Source organism: Rattus norvegicus, chromosome 1 (genome assembly GCF_036323735.1).
Source record: "Rattus norvegicus strain BN/NHsdMcwi chromosome 1, GRCr8, whole genome shotgun sequence".
Taxonomy (NCBI): domain Eukaryota; kingdom Metazoa; phylum Chordata; class Mammalia; order Rodentia; family Muridae; genus Rattus; species Rattus norvegicus.
This window is the reverse complement of record NC_086019.1, coordinates 130,566,164-130,589,267: the sequence shown is the minus strand read 5'-3', so window position 1 is coordinate 130,589,267 and position 23,104 is coordinate 130,566,164. Positions and strand designations below refer to the sequence as shown.

The 23,104-nt window shown below is 42.5% G+C and overlaps 1 protein-coding gene and 1 non-coding gene across 9 annotated transcripts in view; both read left to right on the top strand.

Moving 5' to 3' along the window:
* Lrrc28 (leucine rich repeat containing 28) overlaps positions 1–23,104 on the top strand; it is a 129,235-nt gene that overhangs the window by 66,724 nt on the left and 39,407 nt on the right. For 5 of the 8 annotated variants that reach the window (XM_039082302.2, NM_001108486.1, XM_039082306.2 and 2 more), the window contains one exon: positions 10,648–10,854. The exons of 1 other annotated variant lie outside the window; for it this stretch is intronic. In XM_039082302.2, coding sequence (XP_038938230.1) covers positions 10,648–10,854 — 207 coding nt within the window. The remainder of the gene's footprint in view (positions 1–10,647; positions 10,855–23,104) is intronic. 2 more of the 8 variants (XM_063266903.1, XM_063266910.1) reach the window with 1 other exon arrangement.
* Positions 2,548–2,680, top strand: LOC120100341 (small nucleolar RNA SNORA70). The gene has a single exon (XR_005500111.1). It is a non-coding gene; the product is annotated as a small nucleolar RNA SNORA70 (small nucleolar RNA).

The window sequence follows — 23,104 nt, the reverse complement described above, 5'->3', positions numbered from 1 at the left end:
TGGTTTTTCCTGCAACATTCTCAGTGGCATTTTGTCAGGTACTTCAAATACCAAATTATTCGGTTAGGTACTCAATATCTGGGAAGTAACTTATTTTTAAGAAACTTGAGTAGGGTTCTAGTGAGTAATTATATACAAAGTGCCAGGGAAATATCCAAACAGGTGATTTTCTTATTTATTTATTTATTTATTTATTTATTTATTTATTTATACACTAAATGGTATGCCACCACAGTCCCCCCCACCAGCAGAGTTCCTCCTCCCATTACCCCTTCTGTTCACCTCTAAGAGGTCAGCCTTCCCAACCCCCCATCTCTCCTCCCTAGGCATCAAGTCTCTGCAGGATTAGGCCCATTGTCTCCCACTGAGGCCAGACAAGGCAGCCTTCTACTACATATGTGCAGGGGTGGAGGCATGCAGGGAGCCTCAGACCAGCCTGTGTGTGCTCTTTGCTTGGTAACTCAGGCTCCGGGATCTCCCAGGGGTCCAAGTTACTTGATACTGTTGGTCTTCCTATGGGGTTGCCATCTTGGGGGCCTTTAATCCTTGCCCTAACTCTTCCACAGGGGTCCCCAACCTCTATCCAATGTTTGTCTGTGGGTATCTGCGTTTCTCTCAGTCAACTGCTAGGTAGAACCTCTCAGAGGGCTGCTGTGCTAAGCTCTTCTCTCGGCCTGCTGTCCCAGGTGCACAGGCTTTTTTCTTAATTAAAGTATCTTTTAACCTACACATTTTTTTATTTGGGAATTTATTGATAAGCTTGACATTTAGACACAATTGAGTCAAATGGTTTTTTAAGCTTCTCAAGTTTCATATATGTAGGTATGTTTGATTTTAAGACAGCCCAGTATTATCTTTCATAAATGTGATACTTTGTTAATAGGTCTTCTTAATTGCTAACTTTCTAAAGTGTGTGTGTGTGTGTGGGGGGGTGTGTGTGTGTGTGGGTGTGTACTGCATGTATGCAGATATATATTTTTTTTGCCAGGAAAGGGTACTGGATCCCCTGGAAGTGGAGTTTTATTGTAATGGAAACTGAACCTAGATCAACAGCAGCAAGTGCTCTTAACTGCTGAGCCATTTCTCCAGTCCCACTGATTTGATTTTTATTTTAAAGTTATACATCACTATATGTGTGTGTGTATATATATGTACACACACATATATTAAACTGAGTAGGGTTCTAGTGGTGCTTTTCATTGTACTTTCTGATATTAATTCTCATTATGGCAAACCTATGCATACTAAAGCTCTCTGTGATTGTGTGCAATGGTGGCCTGTCCTGGCAGGCCCTACATTTGCATGACTAGGAGTATTCAGTGTTCAGTATACCTAGTCTATTTCTAGGACAGGTTCTAGTGATTTATTTTTTAGCCTCTGTGGGCCATATTGTCCTGGGGTGTGTGTGTGTGTGTGTGTGTGTGTGTGTGTGTCTGTGTGTCTGTGTGTGTGTGTGTCTGTGTGTGTCTGTGTGTGTCTGTCTGTGTGTGTCTGTGTGTCTTTTTTTTTTAACACATGTCTAGTTTTCATTTGTTTAGGGAATTTTGTTCTTTCTGGGTTCATTGTTTTGCTTTGACACTAAGGGCTGTTTTAATAGTCAACATTATGGCTGGTACATTTTGGGACTCTGGATTATTTTGTGTTCCTCCCCAGCATGTCGACACTGGTTCTATCTTACAGCTCGGTGACGCCTGGTCATCTTAACTTGGTAAGAATAGATGTTACATTGTACGTGTGCGTGTTCTTGCAGTTATACTGAATCTTTGCCTGAGGGTAACTGCTTTTATGAAACCGAGTCTTGGTATCCAGTAGTGGTTAATTTTTTATATATATTTCAGTCTTTCAGTAACCTGACCATTTGCGTGCCTGTCTAATTTTGCTGTGAATCTTCAGCCTTTCTCGGTGTATTTCTACCTTAAGCTTCTGCTCCACCATTAACTATGTGATGCTACCCAAATGCAGGAGAAAACCTGGAGTATTTCCAACTTTAAACCAGCAGGATTTAACTCTCCCTCAGTCCCTCCTCAGAGTGTCCTCCTGGCTTTGTCGGGTGTGTGGAAATGAGGTCTTGTCCTGGGGCGTGGTTCTTATGCTGAGCTTTCTCTGGTGCTCAGGTTTGATGTCAGGGTAATTAACAAGGGCTCTGCTCTGGCAAACTATACTGTCTTCCACACAGCTTAACTGCAGCGTCTGTGTTCTCCAGCCAGCGCTATAGCAGAGCTTGCTGGTAGCACCTGGCTCTTCTCACCTGACCCCAAACCTAGAATTTTCCAGAGTTCCCCAAATAGATTTGTGCCCCCCCCATACTCTTTCGTAGTTAGCTTTCCTCCTCAGGTTCCAGCTGCTCCTAAGCTTCCCTTCCTGATGAATGCGTCCTACAGATGTGGAGACTGCTGTACTTAGGGCTGTTTATATTCATATTGAAAGATGTCTTTGTCTTCTATTATACCAGTTCTGTAATATTTTGCCAAAACTCCTCAGTATCTTTCTTATATTTTAGAGAATTTTTTTCCATAGTGAACACACCTTTAAATAATTGGAATCACTCTGCAGCCAATTAAGCTGACCAAGTCCCTTTCCCCATGGGGCTTGGTGTGCACTGATCGCAAACTGTAGTCACTTTGGGAGTATATGCAGCCTGATGCCTTATGGGCTGCACAGAGGGACATTGGAGACAATTTGCTGGCAGTTATTCAAGTCTCTGATCTCAATGCTGCTCCAGTCTAGGCTCCAGACAGGTACATGAGGTACCTTTGGGAAGCCCCGTGGCCTAGGATTTACATTGGCCAGGCTGTCATGTCCATCGGCACCAAACTGCAGAATAAGGAACTATGTATACTGATTGAGGCTCTATATAGAGACAAGTTCAAGTTCCATGGCTTCCAGAATATCTGCATCTCGAAAAAGTGAGGCTTCACTGAGTTTAATGCAGACGAACATGAAGACATGATCACTAGAAGCAGCATTCCTATTTCCTTTCAGCCTTGTCCAGTCAGCGAGCATGATTCTACCACATGTAGAAAACAGGGCTATTTCTAGGCAGGTTGCTTAATATGCAGAGTAATCAGTTTTAATTTTAAAAATTCAGATATAGCCATGTACTGCATAAAGTAAGTTCAGCCAGTGATAACTGCATAGATGTCAGAAGATAATGAAGCGATGTTTTCCTAGCACATAGTGGCGTTGTGGCTGTTACCGCTGTGTTCCAGTTGCCACGAGTATTCAGTAGTCACATGGTGCATAGGTCTGTAGTCCAGATGCCGTAGACCTCCATACTGTACATGTGTACAGTAGACCATACCGTCTAGCCTTGTGCCTTGCAGTTTATGATGTTCGAATGACACATTGCCTAGGATTCATTTCTCAGGTCAGACCCTGGTTGAGTGACGTGCAGCTGTTCAGTAATTGAGGTCTAAGGACTTTCTCTTGTCAGAGAGACAGATTAAGATACACAAATTCTGCCTTTTTAAAAATGGCTTGGTCTTAGTTGTTACAAGCAAGGTCTAAGGCTGCAGGATTGGTGATTGCACACTGTCAAGCCTTGGAACTTTACTTTTAGGTCCACTAATAGATCCGTTGTACCTGAGTTGGTTTTGTTGCTGTTTTATGTGTATTGTGCTTGTGCGTATGTATGTGGGTCACTTTGTACTTTACACATGCGTGTGTGTTCCAGCTTTTTTCCAAGAAGAGTACTCTGACACATGGCTCTTAAGAGCCCCTTTCTCTGTTGGGCACAAAACACATGTATTGTGCTTGTAGTTGTTTCTATAATAAGACATCAACCATAAAATCACGAAATTGATTATGTGCAGAGTGTCCATTGAGAATATTTTATAGTATGATGAACTAGCAATTAGAAATGCTTCTTTTTCTGCCATGTGTTGCTGAGTTTAATTATATGGAACATTTTATAGTTAAGTAATTGATCTCTTGAGATAAGGATTATTCTCTTTTTTAAACATATATTTGTTTATTTACAGCAAATTAAAGGTATAAATAATTAAGTAAATAGCCCAAAATTTTATGGCTGATAATGCATAATGGTTAACAAGCAGTTTTAGCCTGTGGTATGTAACTAGCCAAGGAATACCTTTTAAAACCGTATCATACATAAGATGTGAAAGAACGAGAGATGTATTGTGCTGAGAAGGAACCTGGCAGGCATTGAGATGTTGCCTTTTATTTCTCTGCATGTTCTCCATAGCCTGGCATGCAGTGAGAGCTTAAGTCTGAGCTGGTTTTAGTGGCACCGGAAACAGCCAGACTTGAAAATAGCAAGCCTTGTTGTTGACTCTGTGTGGCCACTGGGATGGCCTGCAGTGGGTGGCTTCCTTCCCATCCCATTTAAATTCTAGGTTAGGTCAGTGTTCATCCATGACTATTTAAAGGGGACTTGATGTTTTTCTTGGAAATTGGCACTAGATGTTATTTCTGTGCTTGGTCTCAGTAATGAATGTGGCAACAGCAAAGTTGTCTTCAAGATACTAGTGTCAGAAAAGTTTTAGGGACTTGCGTATTTAGCATAAAAGTAAACAGTGACTAACAGTTGTGAAGTTAGGGTTGTTAAGATACATTAAGGAAATGGGTTTACAGACCTGTGGTTACTTTCAGGGAAGGGGTGGAGCAGGGCCAAAGAGGTGTGGTCAGAGGACCCAGCTGAAAAGGGGGGAGTCTGTCAGCATCCCCAAAGGAGCATGTTGTAACTGTGAGTAATCAACTGTGTTGATTTCTAGGTGGCATCACAATAGATGACTTTAAAGTTGTTGAAAATATTAAAGCTATTAGTTTAAATCACTTTCATTATAAACACATTAAGTATCAAGAATGATAAAGCAGGAGCTCGGGGGCAGGCTTACCCAGTAAAGGACTTCCCACATACACATATGAAGCCCTGAGTTCAAATCCCAGCTCTCTCATAAAAAGACAAGGGCAGCAGCATCCGTCTGTAGCCCATCTGGGGTGTTGGAGACGGCGCTCCACCTCCTTGATACTCACTGACTAGCCAGTCTGTCTGAATCAGGTTCAGTGAGAGCCCTGGCCTCAAAAATAAAAGCAACTGAGGAAGGCACCCGACCTGACCTCTGGCCTCCATGTACCTGAACTTGAGTGTGTTCCAAACACATTTGAGTGTGTATACACACACAACACATGATAAGGACATATCAAAAAGACTCTTTTAAAAGTAACTTTCTTTTAGAAATAAAAATTACCATATTTTTAATTGAAATTAAAAACAGCTAACTAAATTATTTGAATTTATACTCAGAATTATTGTACTGATTTAAAATGTTCAGAAAAATCAATATATGAACTTTTAAAATTTTGCTTAATAAGCATGTATGCTATTTGCCTAACAATTATAATAAATATAACTTCAGAAAGAAAATTAAGGTAATTCTTGGGATTTGTTTGTTTGTTTGTTTTTTAACATATAGGAGTTGAGACTTTCCCAAGTAATGACAGCTGTGAGCATGTAGTGTGTGCCCAGTGTGAGTTCATCTGGGCTCAGTGTCACTGTTTTATTTTATTCCTGAGTAGGCCTAGACTGTATGGACATGCCAGAGTTTGTCTGTTCACCTACTGAAGGAGGAAACTGTTCTGTCCCATCTTTTGTCCCATTGTAGCACTTTGTGCCCCTCTTCCCTCCCCTCCAACCCCCCGCCGCCAAGCCTAAGCTTTGTCAGTCTTCAAGAGCTGACTTTTGTTTCTGGGTTTGAGATTTCTACTTCATTATTGCAGCTTTAGTTTTCCCTCTGCACTCATCCCATGGTTAGTGCTCACTTCTTTTCCTCCCTTCTCATGTTGGGAGCTTCTGGAGCACATGTGGAGCTTTCCTGGTGAGAGCTGCCAAGCTTCAGTGCCATCCACCACACCCCTGCTGCCATCCCATCACTCTGGGCATTTTGTCTTGATTGGTTTCATTTGGTCAAAAGAATTTTCTAATTTTCTTTTCAATTTCTTTTACTTGTTGGTTATTTAGAAATATGTTACTTAATTCTCAAGTATTTGGGGGATCTCCCAGGTTTCTTTCTACTGTAATACCCATGTGGTCAGAGTGCCTCTTCTGTCTGAGATGGGCTTAATGGTGCAGCACATGGTTAACCCTGGACGAGGCACCATGTGCTCAAAACCAGTGTGTCTTCTGGTGTGGTTTCTAAGGTGTCAAAAGAGCCAGCTTGTTTGATGGCCAAGCTTGAGTCAACTGTCTCCTGCCATTCTCATATGTTGTGGCTCTGTGGGTTGGTAACAGTGGTGTGTCACAATGTTCCCTTGTCATTGTTGAAATGCTGCTTTTCTTCTCATCTCTGTCATTTTGTCCCCTCATTTTGAGCTTTCATTATTTATCTGTGTGCTTGTAATTATTGTTTCTTCCTGAATTACCGATCATTTAGCAATTGTGAAGTATTTCTTTGTCTCTTATAGTAACACATGTCCTCCTGTCTGTCTGTGATAGAGAGTCAGCCTGATTTCTCTGTGGTGGTTGTTTATTGCTGCACCTTTTCTTCCTTGGACTTAGAGTGTAGCGGTGCCTTTGACTCTAAAGTGTGCTTCTTCAGATAGCGTGTCTTTTTAAAAGGTAGTCTAATATCCTTATACATGCAGTTGGCTTATTAATTCCCTTTTTCTTTTTCTTTTTTGTTTTCAAACCAGTTTCCCTGTATAGCCCTGGCTGCCCTAGAATTTGCTCTGTAGACCAGGTTAGCCTCAAACTCAGAGATCTATCTGCCTCTGCCTCCAGAGTGCCGAGATTAAAAATGAATGCCAATACATCTGGCTCAGTTTACACTTAATATAGTTATTTATATAGTTGTATTTATATCCATCATTTTGCCATTTATAGTCCATGTAAGTAATAAATATTCTTGTTCCTTTGTTCTTTTTTGGGGTTACTTTTTTTTTTTTTTTTTTTTTTGGTTCTTTTTTTTTTGGAGCTGGGGACTGAACCCAGGGCCTTGCGCTTCCTAGGTAAGCGCTCTACCACTGAGCTAAATCCCCAGCTGGGGTTACTTTTTTAATTTGCCATGGAGCAGGGGAGAGACACAGTGTGTATGGGGTGTGCTTGGGGATTGAACTGAGATTCGACTCAGGCCACCAGGCTTGCTCAGCCCGTGCTGATTCCCTCTAAGCCATCTCTTCAGTTTTGTTGGCTTTTCATTCAGTTTTGTGATTTTAGGTGTCTAGATATCATGAACATGGAAAGTCCGCTTCTAACAGTATCATTCATGATGTGAGTATAGGTGTTTCTTTGTGTTTGTGCTCTTTATTCAGCTTTTTGGATCTTTAGATTAAACTTTAACCACCATTTTGAATTTTTTCTGCCCTCTTTTCCTGATTTTCTTCTTATTGTGGTATGAAGTGTTATTGCAATTGCTTTCTGACTTACAGGTGCCTGTAGTTCTGTTGATTTGTGTCTTTCTTTTTCTGCAGTCTGCCTTCTCAGGCCTCCTAGGGAGCCGTTGTGCCTCTAGCCTCCTTTGATCCCAGCACTTTATACCATTTTAGTCCTTAGAAATGTGAGACCTGCTTAACGGTACAGCTGTGGTCAAACCTGGGCTATGCACCACGTGTATGAAAAACATCGTGTCTTTTGCTCTAGCTTTTGAGGTGTCACATGAGGTCAGCTTGGTTCATTTTTAATAATTTCCATTAATATAAAAATTTGGGTTTGCATAATGGTCTAGATCAGTGGTTCTCGTGAACCTTTTGGGGGTCACAGCTGCGATGTCCTATATGTTGGCTATTTACATAATCAGTCATAACCGTAACAAAGTCACAGTTTTGAAGTAGCAATAAAGTTCATGGTTGGAGTCACTGGCACATGAGAAGCTGTGTTAGAGGGTCACGGTGTTAGGAAGGTTTATGGTTGGGGTCACCGCCACATGAGGAGCTGTGTTAGAGGGTCACGGCATTAGGAAGGTTGAGAACCACTGCTCTAGAAGGTAGTAGAGGCCTAGACCTGACTCTGACTTTCTCTAATTTGTTGTTTACCACATCCAGTCAAGTTGGTCTGCTTTCCTTTGTATGTTCCTGGGTTTTCCCTTAAGTTCCTTCAGTCTTCTGTGGTGACACATGTCCTCTCGGCCCAGGCTCTCCTCCTCTGCTTTCTGCATATTTACTTGGAGCTTGCAAAGAGGACTTCCTGTGCATACTCTAAGCTCTCTCGGTGATTATTGTCATCTTTGCCTCCAGCAGGCCCTCGGCCATGGCATTCTTCTCCGCTCCTCCCAGTGTGGATGGGTGCTTGCTGGGCATGCGCACCCTTGTGCCCTTTCCAGGCTCCATTCCCAGGACCTCAAAAGCCTGAGCTCTTCATGTGACTCCTTGCTCTGAGCTCCTGTCCCACCTCGTCTCCTGTAGTGTGCCTTGGCTCCAAGGACACTGCCTACTGTGACATTCTCTTTTTTTTATTCATATAAGTACATTGTAGCTGTCTTCAGACACACCAGAAGAGGGCATCAGATCTTTTTACAGATGGTTGCGAGCCATCATGTGGTTGCTGGGAATTGAATTCAGGACCTCTGGAAGAGTAGTCAGTGCTCTTAACCGCTGAGCCATCTCTCCAGCCCCTGTGACATTCTCTTGTCCCTGGCCCACATGGATGTCCAGTCACTCCTATAGTCACTACTAAAGTTAGATCAAACGTTTCTTTCCTGTTTTTTTTTTTCCTTTGTCTTTTTCTATTCAATTGTGAAACATGGGTCCACTAACTCCCTCATCATCACATGCGTAGTAATTTGATTTTGTGAATAGACATGAAAATGGACTTTATCATCAGCTACATCACTGCTAAGGGTAAACACAAGCGTGAATTGAGCTCCTTGTATTACAGATCAGTTAAGTTCAGATGGAGGAAAACCGCCATTGAGAGTCAAATGCTACATACAGAATCATGCCTACTTGTTTTCAAATGAATATTTTGCTCAGTTTTGGGAGAAATTAGTAAATAATGAGTATCCTAGCACAAGCTTGTCAATATTAGAAAAAATAACTTGAAGTCAATATATTTTGACCCCACATTCCTTTCAAATAAAAGATTAGCTGTTAAGAGTATTCCCAGGGCCAGAGAGATGGCTCAGAAGGTAAATGCAGTTGTTGCCAGGCCTAATGCTGGGAGCTGGGTAGCCTGGAACCTACATGATGACAGGGAGAATTCACGCTCAAAAGGTGCCCTCTGACCTCTGTGTACAAGTACATGTATACATAGCTATGATAATAACAATAATAAATATAATAAAAATTTAAAGGATATTTCTAATAATAATTATGTAGCAAAGGCAGAAAACTTTTTCTGTAAATGTCCTGATTATAAACATATTTAAGATTTGTAGGACACATGATCTCTACCATATGATCTTTGTTTGGATGTTGTGGTTTTACTGTGTCTTTAAAATAATTTGTCTTTACCCTTATGTGCATTAGCATTTTACCTGAATTATGTCTGAGTGTATCAGATCTGGGAGTTGCAGTTGTTAGCTGTCATGTGGGCACTAGGAATTGAACCCTGGTCCTCTAGAAGAGCGGTCAGTGCCCCCCAACCACTGAGCCATCTCTCCAACCCCTGTGGTTTACTATTTTTTAAAACATAAGTGCCAGTTTTAGCTTGCCAGCAAGTTTGATCTGCTGAGTTGTAGTGTGGCTAACTCCTGGTCAGTAACAAACAGTAAGAAAAGCCCACGTGAAGGTAAGACTTTACTATCTGAGGGAAGTGGTGTCCCTCACCCACATCCTAAACAACTCGTGTGTCCAGGGTGGTGCCACAAGACCTAACCTAAGAGGAAAAGCAGAGCATGGGGGCTAGGAAAGGCAGGTGTGAGACCACAGCATCATAGCAGTCTTTACACTACAGTTCTCTGGGGAGAAGCAGGGCTGTCCTGCCCAGTGCTGCAGTGAAGCCATGGAGCAGGGGAGTTCTGTGTCTACCTGGTGCCTCCACTCGTAAATCTCCTATTATCTGCTTAGGAGGGCAGCTGTACGATTATGGACACAGCTACTTTGAAGTAACCATTCCTTTCTCACCTGACCAAGAACTTGGATTCGTCAGTGTCATGCTTCTAGCTCAGGTTAATAACTCTGGGCCTCACCCTTTAAGCCAGCTCTTTTCAGTATTTAGGGAACTCTGGCACTGCTGGGGAGATGGCTCGGTAAGTTAGTGCTTGCTATCAAAGCATTAGGACCTGAACTCAGATCCCCATGAACTACATAAGTGCCAGGTACCTGGTGCATATCTGTAACCCTAATCCATGTAGGGGGTGAAGGTAGAGCCTGGGGTTCCCTGGCCAGCCACAGTAGCTGAACCAGTTAGCAGCAGGTTCATGAGAGACCCTGCCTCAAAAACTAAGTTGGAGAGCTGTGGAGGAAGATGGATGATGTTGGCTTCTGATCTCCGTACATGCACTCATGGCTGAGCGCATCTGTGTATACAGATGTGCACATGTGCATCCCCTCTCCCCAAATCTTGCAGGCTGAGAGAAGCATCTTACCAAGGCTGCATGGTTTGCGGTCTAGCCCGGGTTCTATGCTTCAGCGTCATATCTGCAGACATAACTGATTGTATTTACTTGAACCGTAGTAGTATTGATTCTCTTTATTTTATTCTTTGGAGTTACATCAGAATGCGATTTATAATAATTTTGATTTTGGTTGTAGAGGTTGGCGATTTGAAGGAGCTGCAGACACTAGACATTTCTACCAACCGTTTGCTAGCTTTACCCGAGAGGCTTCACCTGTGCCTTTCTCTGCAGTACCTCACTGTGGACCGCAATCGGCTCTGGTGTGTGCCGCGTCATCTCTGCCAGCTGCCCAGCCTCAATGAGCTCTCCATGGCTGGAAACCGTCTTGCATCTTTGCCAGTTGGTAAGTGTTGTGGTTATATGATGACTAGACTAGATGTATTTTAAACACATAAAATACAACGTATTTCTTTAACTAGAACGGATTCGTTTCCTTCAGTTTATCTGATGATTCCTCTGTAAATCCATTTTTGACATGAACAACAGCATTATTGCAGATGACAAGTGACGTTATTTTAGTCAGGGGTGATGTCATTGCTTGTATCGCCAGGCTGGGTCTCCCTGTATGGCCACACTGTTCTTGAACCTTCAAACTCCGGCCTCGGCCTCCATGTGCCACCATGCCTAGCTCAGGGGTCCCATACTTACTACAAAGTCATTCTGTGCCATCACAGAATATACCACCTACGAGAAATTACTGTAGGAAGTGAATTGAAATGTGTGTGACTGTAAGTCTGACAGAGGGCCGTGAGCATTATGAACGGATGACTCCCCGTACAAACACATCTGCTAGTTCCTGTGTCCTCTTCTCCCTTGGTCCTGTAGATTTAACCCAGGGCCACACATGCTAGGCAAGCTCTCTGCCACATACCCCAACCCCAATATGCCCCTTTACATTAGAAGCTAATGTGGATATTGGCTTCTGCCGTGGAAAGTGATTTTTGAATATTGTTATACGTACTAATGTCAGAAAATCTGGCTGTAAACCTTTGAAGACTTTATAATGACTAAATTGCCTACTGAACCAGAAATGCCGCCTTGCCAAATAAAACCTTATCCTCTGTAGATTTCTGTAGTTGGTTCATTTTGACGTGTACACATCCGGCATATAGGTCTTTAATAATAAGGTACATTTATTTCACATAGAACTAAACTGTAGTTTCAACTTCTAAGAAATGCACGTGCCAGTTTAAAAAATGAAGTCACATAGGACCTTAAACTATTACAGCTTCATTCATAAAAGCGTCTGAATAGGAATCATTCATCTCTGAGACAATGAAGTACATAACTCACCAGCTCCCAAAAGGAAGTGTTTGCATATATAATTCATTTTATGTATTTTCAGTTTAAAGTTTCTTCATGAAATCTTTAAAATAATAGAAACATTAAAATCAATTCATATAATAAAAACCGCTGAATTTAAGGAGATTAATTTCCCACAGATATATTCCACAATTATAAATAAACAAATTAACATAAATCTGTTTTAAAAACAAGCTATACTTCTAAAAAAAAATCTGAGCTTTCTGAGTGAGAATGTCAAATATGCATATTTACAGAGTGAAGATGCCTGCTGTTCACTGACTGACAGGGGCAGCACCTGAACAAGGTGTGCAGCTCACAGTGTGACCCACAGTAACTACTGAGCTTCACTGTCAGTGTCTGAAGGTCAGCGATGACCGTCTCCATCCTGCAAAGTTCATGGGCGAGAGTTAGTGCACAGGCGTGAGGAGGTGCACCTGAGAGTGCATAGCCAGCTGTGCTGCTGCTGCTGCTGCTACTGCCCCTCCTCCTCCTCTTCCCCCTCTTTCTCTCTGCCTCCTCTTCCTCTTCCTCCTCCTCCTCTTCCTCCTCTTCCTCTTCTTCCTCCTCCTCTTCCTCCTCTTCTCCTTTTTCCTCCTCCTCCTCTTTCTCCTCTTCCTCATGTTCAACACATTTCATATCTACAGTAACCACCAGAACCTTTGACTACTTCCCGATATCTTTGAACCATGTGATTGCCAGGATGGTGTAGTCATGGCTGAAAGGGAGGAAGAAAAAGATTATTTAATTTATGTGGCATAAGACTCAACTTGGCAAATGTAACATCGGGGTTCAGAGTAAAACTGCAAAATGTCTTATAGGCAACCTGGAACTTTGCTTGATTCGACGTCAGATGTTACCAGAAACACATGAGCTAGCTAAATCTCATGTTGTCTCTACAATTTCCTGTTATTTTATCACCATCACATATATACGTGTGTAATATGTGTGTGTTTCTATTAGAGACTATGTAATGAGTATTCTCTCTATTTAACTACAGCAATGCACTCTTCCTTAGTCGAGTATTAATAAATACTGCACATACAGTCTCTAATGATTATAAACCTATTACAAACCCATTGACTAACTTTACAGATGAAGAGGTTGACGTACGGAGAATTCATGTCACTTGCCTAGAGTCGCAGCTAGTAATAGAACTCAAGCACAGACTGCAATTCTAACCGTGACAGTCCTTCCACCCTGACATACTCTTTATAGTCCAGAATTGGTCCGTAGAAGGGGACACCATACTGAAAGTGGCCATCTCCAGTATCTTTCTTTACAATTTTTTTATTAATTTTTTTGAGACAGGGTTTTTCTATATAACAGCCCTGGCTTCACTGTCCTGTCTTCACTTTGTAGACCAGGCTAATGTCAAACTCATGGAGATCTGCCTACCTCTGCCTCCAGAGTGCTGTCTTCTAAATAAATGAATAAGAAGACATTGAAGTATGCACAACCATGCCCAGCTCTGTTTTTATCTCATGTGCCTCGGTGTTTTGCCTGTATGTGTGTCTGTGTGAGGGTGTCGATTGTCTGGAACTGTGCTTACAGACAGTGTGAGCTGTTATGTGGGTGCTGAGAATGGAATACTTGTCCTCTAAACGAGCAGCCAGTGCTCTTAACCACTGAGCCACCTCTCCAGCCCCCTGGAGCTCAGTTTTTATGGATTTTCTTAAGCAGCTGTCTGATACTTGCTGCTTCTGCAGGCAGCTACAGAGGCTGCCTGTAAGGATGGCTTAGATCATGTGTGATACTGTCAGACCATTAGCTGCCTTTGAGTATGTGCTGCTTCAGTCACTTGTAATGCTGTCAAACCACTAAGGTTCTTTGACTGTTCTTCCTGAAATGAAAAGATGCATCAGAAAGACGGATGCTCCCATTATTACTGCACTGCGACAGTTGAATGACAGATGAGCCTACAGGCAGGCTTTGTTCACAGAGGTGACTATCAGCATAGGAGGAAAAAGCAGTCGCTTGAGCCTTGCGCTAAGAAAGTTAGCAGAGGTCTCCAAACTTGGCATTTTTACTATTGCGTAGATACAGCTTGGTTGACTTACTAGCTCACAGAATTGGGGTTTCAGCTCTTACCTTCCAAGAGCTGAGGGGAGTACAGAGTTCTTCCTGGGGGCTCCTGGTTTTTCCTGAATAATTAGTAAGACTAATTCTTTGGGAATGCTACTTGTTCCATTTGAGTAATGGCTGCAGGGCTGCGGGTCGCTGGGCACGGGGTGGCTGTAGACAGCATGTTTTAGCTCCCAAAAGTGCCGTGCCACTAAATTCAGTCCTGTCGCGTTTATAGTTGACAAGAAAACAAAGATGCATCTCGTTTAGCAGATGAAATTTTTATTAAGTGTTTATTTAGAAAAGTATAAATGAGGGTCAGCAAGACGGCTCAGCTACTAAAAGTGCTTGGCATCCCACCCGAGTACCTGAATTTGACTCCTAGCAGGAAAGGACTGACTTCTGCAAGTTGTCCTGTGACTGTGCATGTGCATGCACATGCACTAAATAATAATAAATAAATGTAAAAAGGTAATTTTTTAAAAAGTCAATTATTTGTTTTGAAAGATTTGTTTAAATCTTGTGTGTGGGAGTGTTTTGCCTGAATGTATGTATGTATACCATTGATGTGCATGTATGTATGTATACCATTGATGTGCATGTATGTATGTATACCATTGATGTGCTCATGCTCCCAGGGACCAGGAAAGGGAATTCGGTTTCCTGGAACGAGGGTATAGATGGTTGTGAGCGGCCATGTGGGTCCGGATAACTGAACACAGGTCCACTACAAGAATAGCAAGTGCTCTGAACTGCTGAGCCGTTTTCCTGCCCGCAGTGAGTAAATTCTAAGAGCATTTAGCATGTTACATTGAGGTTACAAAGTAGCCTGTGCATAAATCATCATGGAGTAAGTCAGAAGTTAGTGGGGCATGGTGATGAGAAATGATTTGGGTTTCTAGACCAGCCTCAGAATTGTCCCTTAGTCTAGCAGTGACATGTTTTCTTGGGACGGTGTGAGTGTTAAGGACAATCCTAGAATGGAATGATAGATCCTGTACTGTCTCTCCTACCACATAGAGAATGCTTTCAACTGTCCCCTGCCACACAGTTGGAGAACACTGGGTGATTGGAGAGGTTGTCCACTAGCTTTGTAAGAATTGGATCCTTTATGAGGAAGAAAAACAGACGTGGCAAGTTATTGTTTGAAACCAGCTCCCAGAATTTTAAACGTGTACTGAAGCAAGCTCCTTCCTGTTGCAAACGGAGGATGTAAACTACCAGTGCTGTACTTACTTGGACTGTTTGTATTGCTCTTTTCTTATTCCCACCTCCTCCATGTTTGCTGAGAAAATCAGGACTTGATGCTATTTAGAATGGGGTTTGCTTTTGTTTGTTTGTTTAAATCTACACGGTAAACTGATCAGACTGCAAGCCACTATTAGCGCTGAATTAAACTAATAACTTTATTTTTTTAACCTTTAGCTTAGACGTAAAAAGATTAAAATGTGTGTTTATGAGATACCCTGTGGTGCTCTGATGTAGGTGTCACTGAGCAGTTTAATGACTCCATACTTAGAGATGCCTGTAACCTGTTCTACTGCACTGTAGATGTGTGCATGTAGTTTGAAGAACTATTACCGTGAGGCCCTTGGAACTCTAGTTGCCAAGCGTGTGGCTGTGAGTAAGTTTGAATGCTAGCACATTTGTTCTAATACAGTCTGAAGAGTCTGAGTTAGACCTACGTTTGGCTTCACAGGGTAATAACTGTCTTCTAAAGGGGACCCTAAACATGAGGCAAAAAACTGTGTTCTGTAGGAATGCTGGTGGGTAAGTCTGTAATCAAAGGAGAAATATTAATGAAATGAAAAACTGAAGGAGAAATTAATATAACAAAGTGGAACTAGTGGAAAAGAAAGCCTTGATAATAAAGCCCAAAAATTGACCTCTGACCTCTGGCCTCCATACACACATGTATGTATCCATGCGGGGGGTAAGGGAAGAGAGAGAGAGAGAGAGAGAGACAGAGAGAGAGAGAGACAGACACAGAGACAGACACAGAGACAGACACAGACAGAGAGAGAGAGACAGAGAGAGAGAGAGAATGAATGAATGAATGAATGAATGAATGAATGAATGAATGAATATGGATGTTCACTGTTCCCTTTCGGAAGTGTTTGTGATGAAAGTCATTTTCCCTGTCTGATCCCCATCTGCTGTTGCATGATGGGGCTCTATCAGTCTTTGCTCCCAAGTCTTTGCTCTGGCTTTAGATTTTCTTAGAGAATTAACAAGGATTCTTTAATGTGGCTTCTACAAGCATGGGCCAGATGTTGACTTTCTGTGCTAGTGTAATGAGAAAGCACACGGAGATTTGCTGAGCTTTTTATGAACAAGTATGTATTTTTTGCTAAGCCTGAGTAGGATTTGGTGGGTGGGGAGAGATTGAGATGGAAAGCACCAGTTTAAAAACAAAGCCAGATGGGGGCACACGTCTGTAATCCCAGCACTTGGAGGTAGAGGCAGGAGAATTGGGAGTTCAAGGTTATCCTTGGTCACATAATGAGAGGTCACATAGTGAGACAGCATCCTGGACTATATAAAATCCTATCTCAAACAAGTAAACACACAGCCTGTCACCCATTCATAGAAAGATACAGATGTGAAATTTAAAAAAACCAAGTGCTGTGAGGGCTAATCCTGGAGCCAGATACTCACCAGCAAAACTTTTTGTTATTTTCAAACGGTGACAAGAATGTGGGGTGCTGGCAGCTTCTGGATGATGTCGTTAATTGACTTAAAAGCAAGAATCTGGAGTTTCCATCAGACATCGTTCTAAAGTTCTTACGTTCAAAGCCCACAGGCCTGAGTCCAGCCAGGCAGAGTGCAGGATGCCTTGTAGCAGACAGTCTGCTCTTTGGCTGGTGGCCATGCCACTAGACAGTGTGTTGTTTTGAGTCCTCCAGTCCCTACCTGCCACGCTGGGTGGTCATTAGCACATGTCCCTCCCAAGGATCTTCCCTTAAAGGAGATCACCTTTGATATGTCTGCCTGGAATCCGTGAGACGGAGTTTACCTACTAGTTTCCTGGTCGTTTAGAGGAAGCAAAACCGTGTTCGTCCATTGCCTGTTTCCTTGGCAGTGTCTTTTGCAGATCCAGCTGTGACGTCATACCTGAGCACCTGGGATATGTCCTTCACCGTGTGTGTCTCCTCTGGGCAGTGCCACACTTACTTTCTGTGCGAGCCCTACTGAAGGGCTGTCCAGCACACATCATGCTGAGCAGGTGCTTGCATCCATAGCTCCAGCTCTACAGTTTAGTAGCTCTGGCCACAGGGAAGTTATTTAACCTAATTAGCAGCAACAGGGTAATAGCACATTTGATAGCACTATTGTAAGAATTCTGTAAGATACATGGAAAATGCATACCACCTTGTAGATTCTTCATAAATAGCCAATCAGTATGAGCTACTTTTGTTCTTACATTAGACTATAAAATAGTGTAGGGACTGTGTCTTGATTTTTGTGCCCCTTACCCTACAGTCTTCTAGCCCATTGCTTCTGGTTTCTGTTACTTGGCCTGCCATGGAGGTAGAGATGCTGGAGTGCGACTCTTCAACCCAGCAGCAAGGAAGCCTTCCACTGCTCAATCCATCGTCCTCAGTTTGCTAACAGTCGTTTATGTCCTACTGAGTAGGGAGCATCTCATTAAATGATAATCCACTGTGAAACTGCTTTGTTAAATGTATCTGTGTGTGCCAGGACACATGCATGTTTGCATGTGTGCACACATGTTCATAATCCAAGGACAACATGCTGGAGTTGGTGTTCTTTTACCATGTGGGATTCTGGGTTGAATACAGATTATCAGGCTTGAGGGCAACTGCTTTACCCACTGAGCCATCTAACCAAGCCTGTAAGAGACGATGACTATGGTGGTGTAAAAAAAAGATGTAATGGAGTCTGGTGCATGGGTCTGTCTGTGTTTAGAGAAGTTAGCATGTAAAGGAAATTCATTGTTCTGGAAAAGTAGCTGAAGAATTCTTGTTATTTAGGGGGTCATAGAGGTGATTTAACATGATTTTGAAAGTCATTTTGGAATGGTCTGTAAATTACTCTGAATTTGTTGTGTGGGACCCCTGTGTTTTGTAGTACTGGGCATCCAGCTTATTGAGCTATGGTGACTGGCGGATGTGGAAGGGGCATTTCGAGCAGGCAGTCTTGATGCTTTGGTTTCTGTTAGCCCCATCTCTTGTCTAAGAGACGTTGCTACTCATCTCTAATAAGTAAATGGATTCTATACTAGCCAGGGTGTAAGTAAATGGATTCTATACTAGCCAGGGTGTAAGTAAGTGGATTCTATACCAGCCAGCTGTAATAAGCACAGCCCCTGCTCTGTCCTGGCATGCTTTGCTCTGTGCTTGCCCATGCTGCATGGTTAAGAGAGCAGTAGCCGGAACACACAGGAGCTTTTTGTTCCTGCAGCCATGTGGACTGCATATGCCAGAACCCTGAAGGTGATAGAAAGGAGAACTGAGGTTTATGGAGGACTCCAAGCCTTTGCTGATTTCTGAGCACCACCCTTTGATCTGTGAGGCTGTAAAAGGAGGAACAACTTGAGGTGTGGTACAGTTCCTTTGAAAGTAACCTGAAGCCGGTGATGACGCATGCATTAATCCAAGCATTCAAGAGGCAGAAGCAGGCAAATTTCTGTGAGTTTCAGGCCAGCCTGGCCTGCAGTTCTGTTCCAGGACAGCCAGGGCTACAACCAGGAAACCCTGTCTCCAGAAAACAAAGGAAACAGCCACCTGGACGGTCATTGGCAGCTTCAGAACCTGAACAGGCAGTCCGGCAGCTCTGTGTTTTGTAAGCTTCACACGCTGCACCTTTCTGCAAGGCTCTTTCATTGGTAATTGTTTCTGTGTATGTGTTTGCTTTTAGTTTTTTGAGACATGGTCTTTTTACATGTCCCTGGCTGTCCAAGAACTCACTGTGTTGACCATTCTGGCCTTAAACTCAGAGATTCACCTGCCTCTGCTTCCCGAGTACAAGAAGTTTTTTTTTTTTTTTAATGTTCTTTCATCTTTATTTAGCATACAGTATTGGTAAAATAATATAAGTAAATAATATTAATAAAAAGAAAATAAACCTTTATTGACTGGTAAGTAAGTAGTCTCTTTAAAGTCTATCATTTAGTGAAGATTTTCTGTATTAAGAATGTAAGGTCCAGGGACCAGAGTGACAGTACAATAGTTTAAAGTATTTACTGCTCTTGCGGAGGACCTGGGTTCAATTCCCAGCACCCACATGATGGTTCATAACCAACTGTAACTTATAAACTTATGCCCAGGGAAGCCAGTGCCTTCTTCTGATCTCCATAAGAACAGCCAAGGGCTGGGGATTTAGCTCAGTGGTAGAGCGCTTACCTAGGAAGCGCAAGGCCCTGGGTTCAGTCCCCAGCTCCTAAAAAAAAATGAACCAAAAAAAAAAAAAAAAAAAGAACAGCCATAATGTGGTACAAATGCACACATAAACCTCATACACATAAATGATCTAAATAAGAAACAACATTATATATGTAGTGTTATTTCTATGTTCATATAATACACATAACACACACACATATATCTATATAATGTAAAAACCAAGCTAAGCATAGGGGCTCATGACTATAATCCTAGCAATTGAGGGGCTGAAGCAGGAGCATTGTCATGACTTTGCCACCAGCCTGAGCTGCTCAATAAGTTTCAGGTTAGTCTTGGTAAAACAATATAAAAACAGTCTCAAAGCTTTTCCATGCAGCAGATACTGGTACTTTGGCCTCCTTTATTTAAAATGCTAGTCCTCTGGGCTTGGGAGTCTTGGCAGCAGACTGTATTCTGGCCAGCCAAGAGCATGCTTTCCTGAGCAGTCAGAGCACAGCTCTCAGCTGGGACCTTGCCAAGCATGAAGCTGTCTCACCCTCGCCAGCAGGCTGTGCTGTGTCAGCTAACACGGCTAGCTAGCTGCCTGGCTCTCTTCAGGATCTACACTCCTTTTCTGGTCTCTTTACATTCAGAAGAGGGAGGAAAATGACCAGGATTTGCTGAGCACCAGTTACTGTGCACTCAAGCTTGGCACCATATGCACCAATTTCATGGGATCACAAATGTGTGAGCCATGACATTATCAACCTTATCGTACTGCAAAGGAAGAGACTCTGAATCAGGAACCAGTTACCAGGTGGGAAGCCAGGATCCAGTCTCAGTTCCGACTACAAACACACTAAGAGCATGTCATTGCTCGCTCGCTCGCCCTCACTCTCCCTCGCTCTCCCTCTCTTTCCTTCTCTTCCCCTCTCTCCTTCTCTTCCCCCTCTCTCTCGCTCTCTCCCCCTTCTCTCCCTCTCTCTCCTTCTCTCCCCCCTCCCTCTCTCCCTCTCTTCCCTCCCTCCTCAGGTTGTGCTACTTGGAAATATTAAGTGGCATTAATATGTAATAGGCTTTAACACAGTCGTACTAGTTCTGGTTCAGCTATATCACAAGATAGTATATACTTTTAGGGCATATGTAATGAATTAGAAGGTGCTCAGGGTGCCAGCCAGATCCTCTAAGATAAAGTGTAACCAAATAGTATTTCTAAGTCATTAACTAGTCATCTTTCCCCATAAAGCAAGGAGAGAAGGCTTGCAAGAAGTAGCAAGTGTCAGTGTGTATTTAACTTTGTGGTGTGATGTCTGCATGCCACCTCATCTAATTTGCACAGAGGCTTTTGTGGTATATCAGCAGAGAGGTGCTTCCTCTGTCATGTCCCATTCTGTGTCCTTGGCTTGAGGGGAAGAATCATCATCTCCAGAGGCTATAGCCTCCAACTCGTTCTGTGCAATTAAAGTATGGAAAAGGTTGGTACCCTTGCTGCATGCCAAAGAAAGCTCTCTGCTAATTGGCCACACTTGCCAATGTGTCACTTACTAATAATGGTGAGAATGCATAATACCTGTCATATACCAGAGAAGGCTCTGTCCCAAGAACCCTGCTTCACACATTTATAAACCTAGCCATTCTTCCCAGACTTAGGGGTAGGTTTATGTGCACCAGTACACAGGCCCTAGGGCCACATGTCTAGTATGTGGAAGCAGGACAATGAAGGTTCAACCCCAAGCTGTCTGCCTCTAATCTCTACTCTCCTTTCCTAATTGTTAGTTTGCTCCGTGCTTCACTGTCGCTCTAGTGTGAGCCAGGAGTCTTTTCTTAGACTTCCTTGAGACTTTGGGGGCTCAGAAAGGCAAATCTGAGACTAGAGACCATTTATCATTTTGATGTTGTGGTGTTTTATAGTCTTGGCTGCCCTGGAACTTGCTGTATAAACCATGCTGAACTTGAACTCATAGAAATCCACCTGCCTCTGCCTCCCAAGTGCTAGGGTTAAACGCATGTGTTCACCTATGGATAGCCCATTTATAATTTATTAATGAAGTTTTTATTTTAAATGTTTTCTGTCTTTAAACTCTGTAAATTTCTGTTTGTGTTTAAAAACTTCTGTCAGAGAAAATAGGAGGAAACATGTGTTTTAGTAGATTTTCTGTTGTTAATAGAATGTGGTATTAATCAATTAATATTATTCTCACCTGTTTTATACATGTAAATTTTTCTGGCTCACTAAGAGAGCAGTTTTCAGCTTTTTGGTACATACATATTTTATTACTTTGAATCTGTGCCACAGAATGATTTAAACGTGATTCTTCTCATATGCTCCGTACCCCTGACGATAAAGCTGGGGACCAGGCAGTCTGCTGCCGTTTCACACAGGAGCGGAGACATAGCCCAAGCCACGGTGCTGACCTCACAGCCACTGGGCTTTCTGGATTAGTGCTCCCCTCTCGTTTGTGTCTTACCTGTTTGCAGCTTCGTTTAGCAGCCGTTAGACAGTCTGGGACCTAAGCACTTGGTGATAGTTTTTCCTCTTGATAATCTTAGAGATTTATTATTATTATTATTAATATTCATGTGCACTGTGCTGAGTGCATGTGTCATGGTACATGTGTGGAGGTCAGAGAAAAACTAGCAGGAATTGGTTCTCTCCTCCTGTGTGGTTCCTGAGGCTGACACATGGGTCGTCTGACTTGGCAGCACATTCACCCACTAATGTATCTTAGAGACCTTTCTTTTTCTCTTTGGTGTAAAGGTAAGCAAAAAACTTTCGGAAATGGGAAGATAAATTACTGGCTAAACATAAATGTTCAATGCTAAAGTATTTTATGCTAGACATAAGAATGGATTCCAACTGGATTATTAATAGAAATACATAAAGGAAAGAGAAAGAGGGAAGGGAAGGAGTGAAAAAGGAAACCCCACAAGTGCTGAGGGAGGCAGATAAGGTGTGCAGTGGCAGAGGCAGAGGAGGAGCAGAGCATGCTGAAGTGCATTAACAACTTTTAACATTCCGATTTTTGACATTTGTTTTATTAAAACATGGTCTTGCTAGATGTTCAAGCAGGTCTTGAAGTCACTGTGTAGTTTAGTCTTAACCTTCCCAACACAGGGGGATGGCTGGGAATAGTTTACAATTTTTTATATATCAGAAAACACTTATCAATAGTCAAATGACAACTGACAAACTAAAAGAGAATATTTGTAGTATGTATCAGGGACATGGAGTTTTCCCTACAAAAGAAAAAGATAAATTTCAAGAGCCTGATAGAAAATGGGAAATGGAGGTTTTACAGAAATACAATTTTCAATTGTTTACTTATACACATTTAGAAAATTACAATGTAAATAATCCTGATATTCTGTTTCGTAGCCATAATTAGTGAAGGTTTAAAACTGTGAACTGAATTGCCCCCTGTGGATGAGAGGCTGCTCTCACAGTGCTGGTGGGGCTTGAGACTGACATCATCTCTGAAGGAACATTGGCAGTGCCAGAGTCTGAGCTCGCAGGCTCACTCCTCAGAGCTCATGCTGGAAAGACACATCTCCAGTAACTGAGATGTGTGTCCTCGAGGGTCAGCGTCCATGCACACTTCCCAGACCCCAAGAGCTCCAGGTGATCTCTCAGTAGTAATGGGCACACCTGGCTCGTAGGCAGGTTTCTTCAAGAAAAGGAAGTGGACGCCTTGGAGAAGTTGTAAACTTCGGAGCTTTGGCAGACATTGTGAGCTAAGCCTGCAGTGTAGTGTGATGCCAGAAAGTCTTGAAATGGTCAGAAAAGCACGAGGACTTGTTAGAAGAACTTAGAACAAACTTACAATCATTCCTAATTGCCAAGACTGAAGCATTTGTGCAACAGGACAAATGGAAAGTAGTATT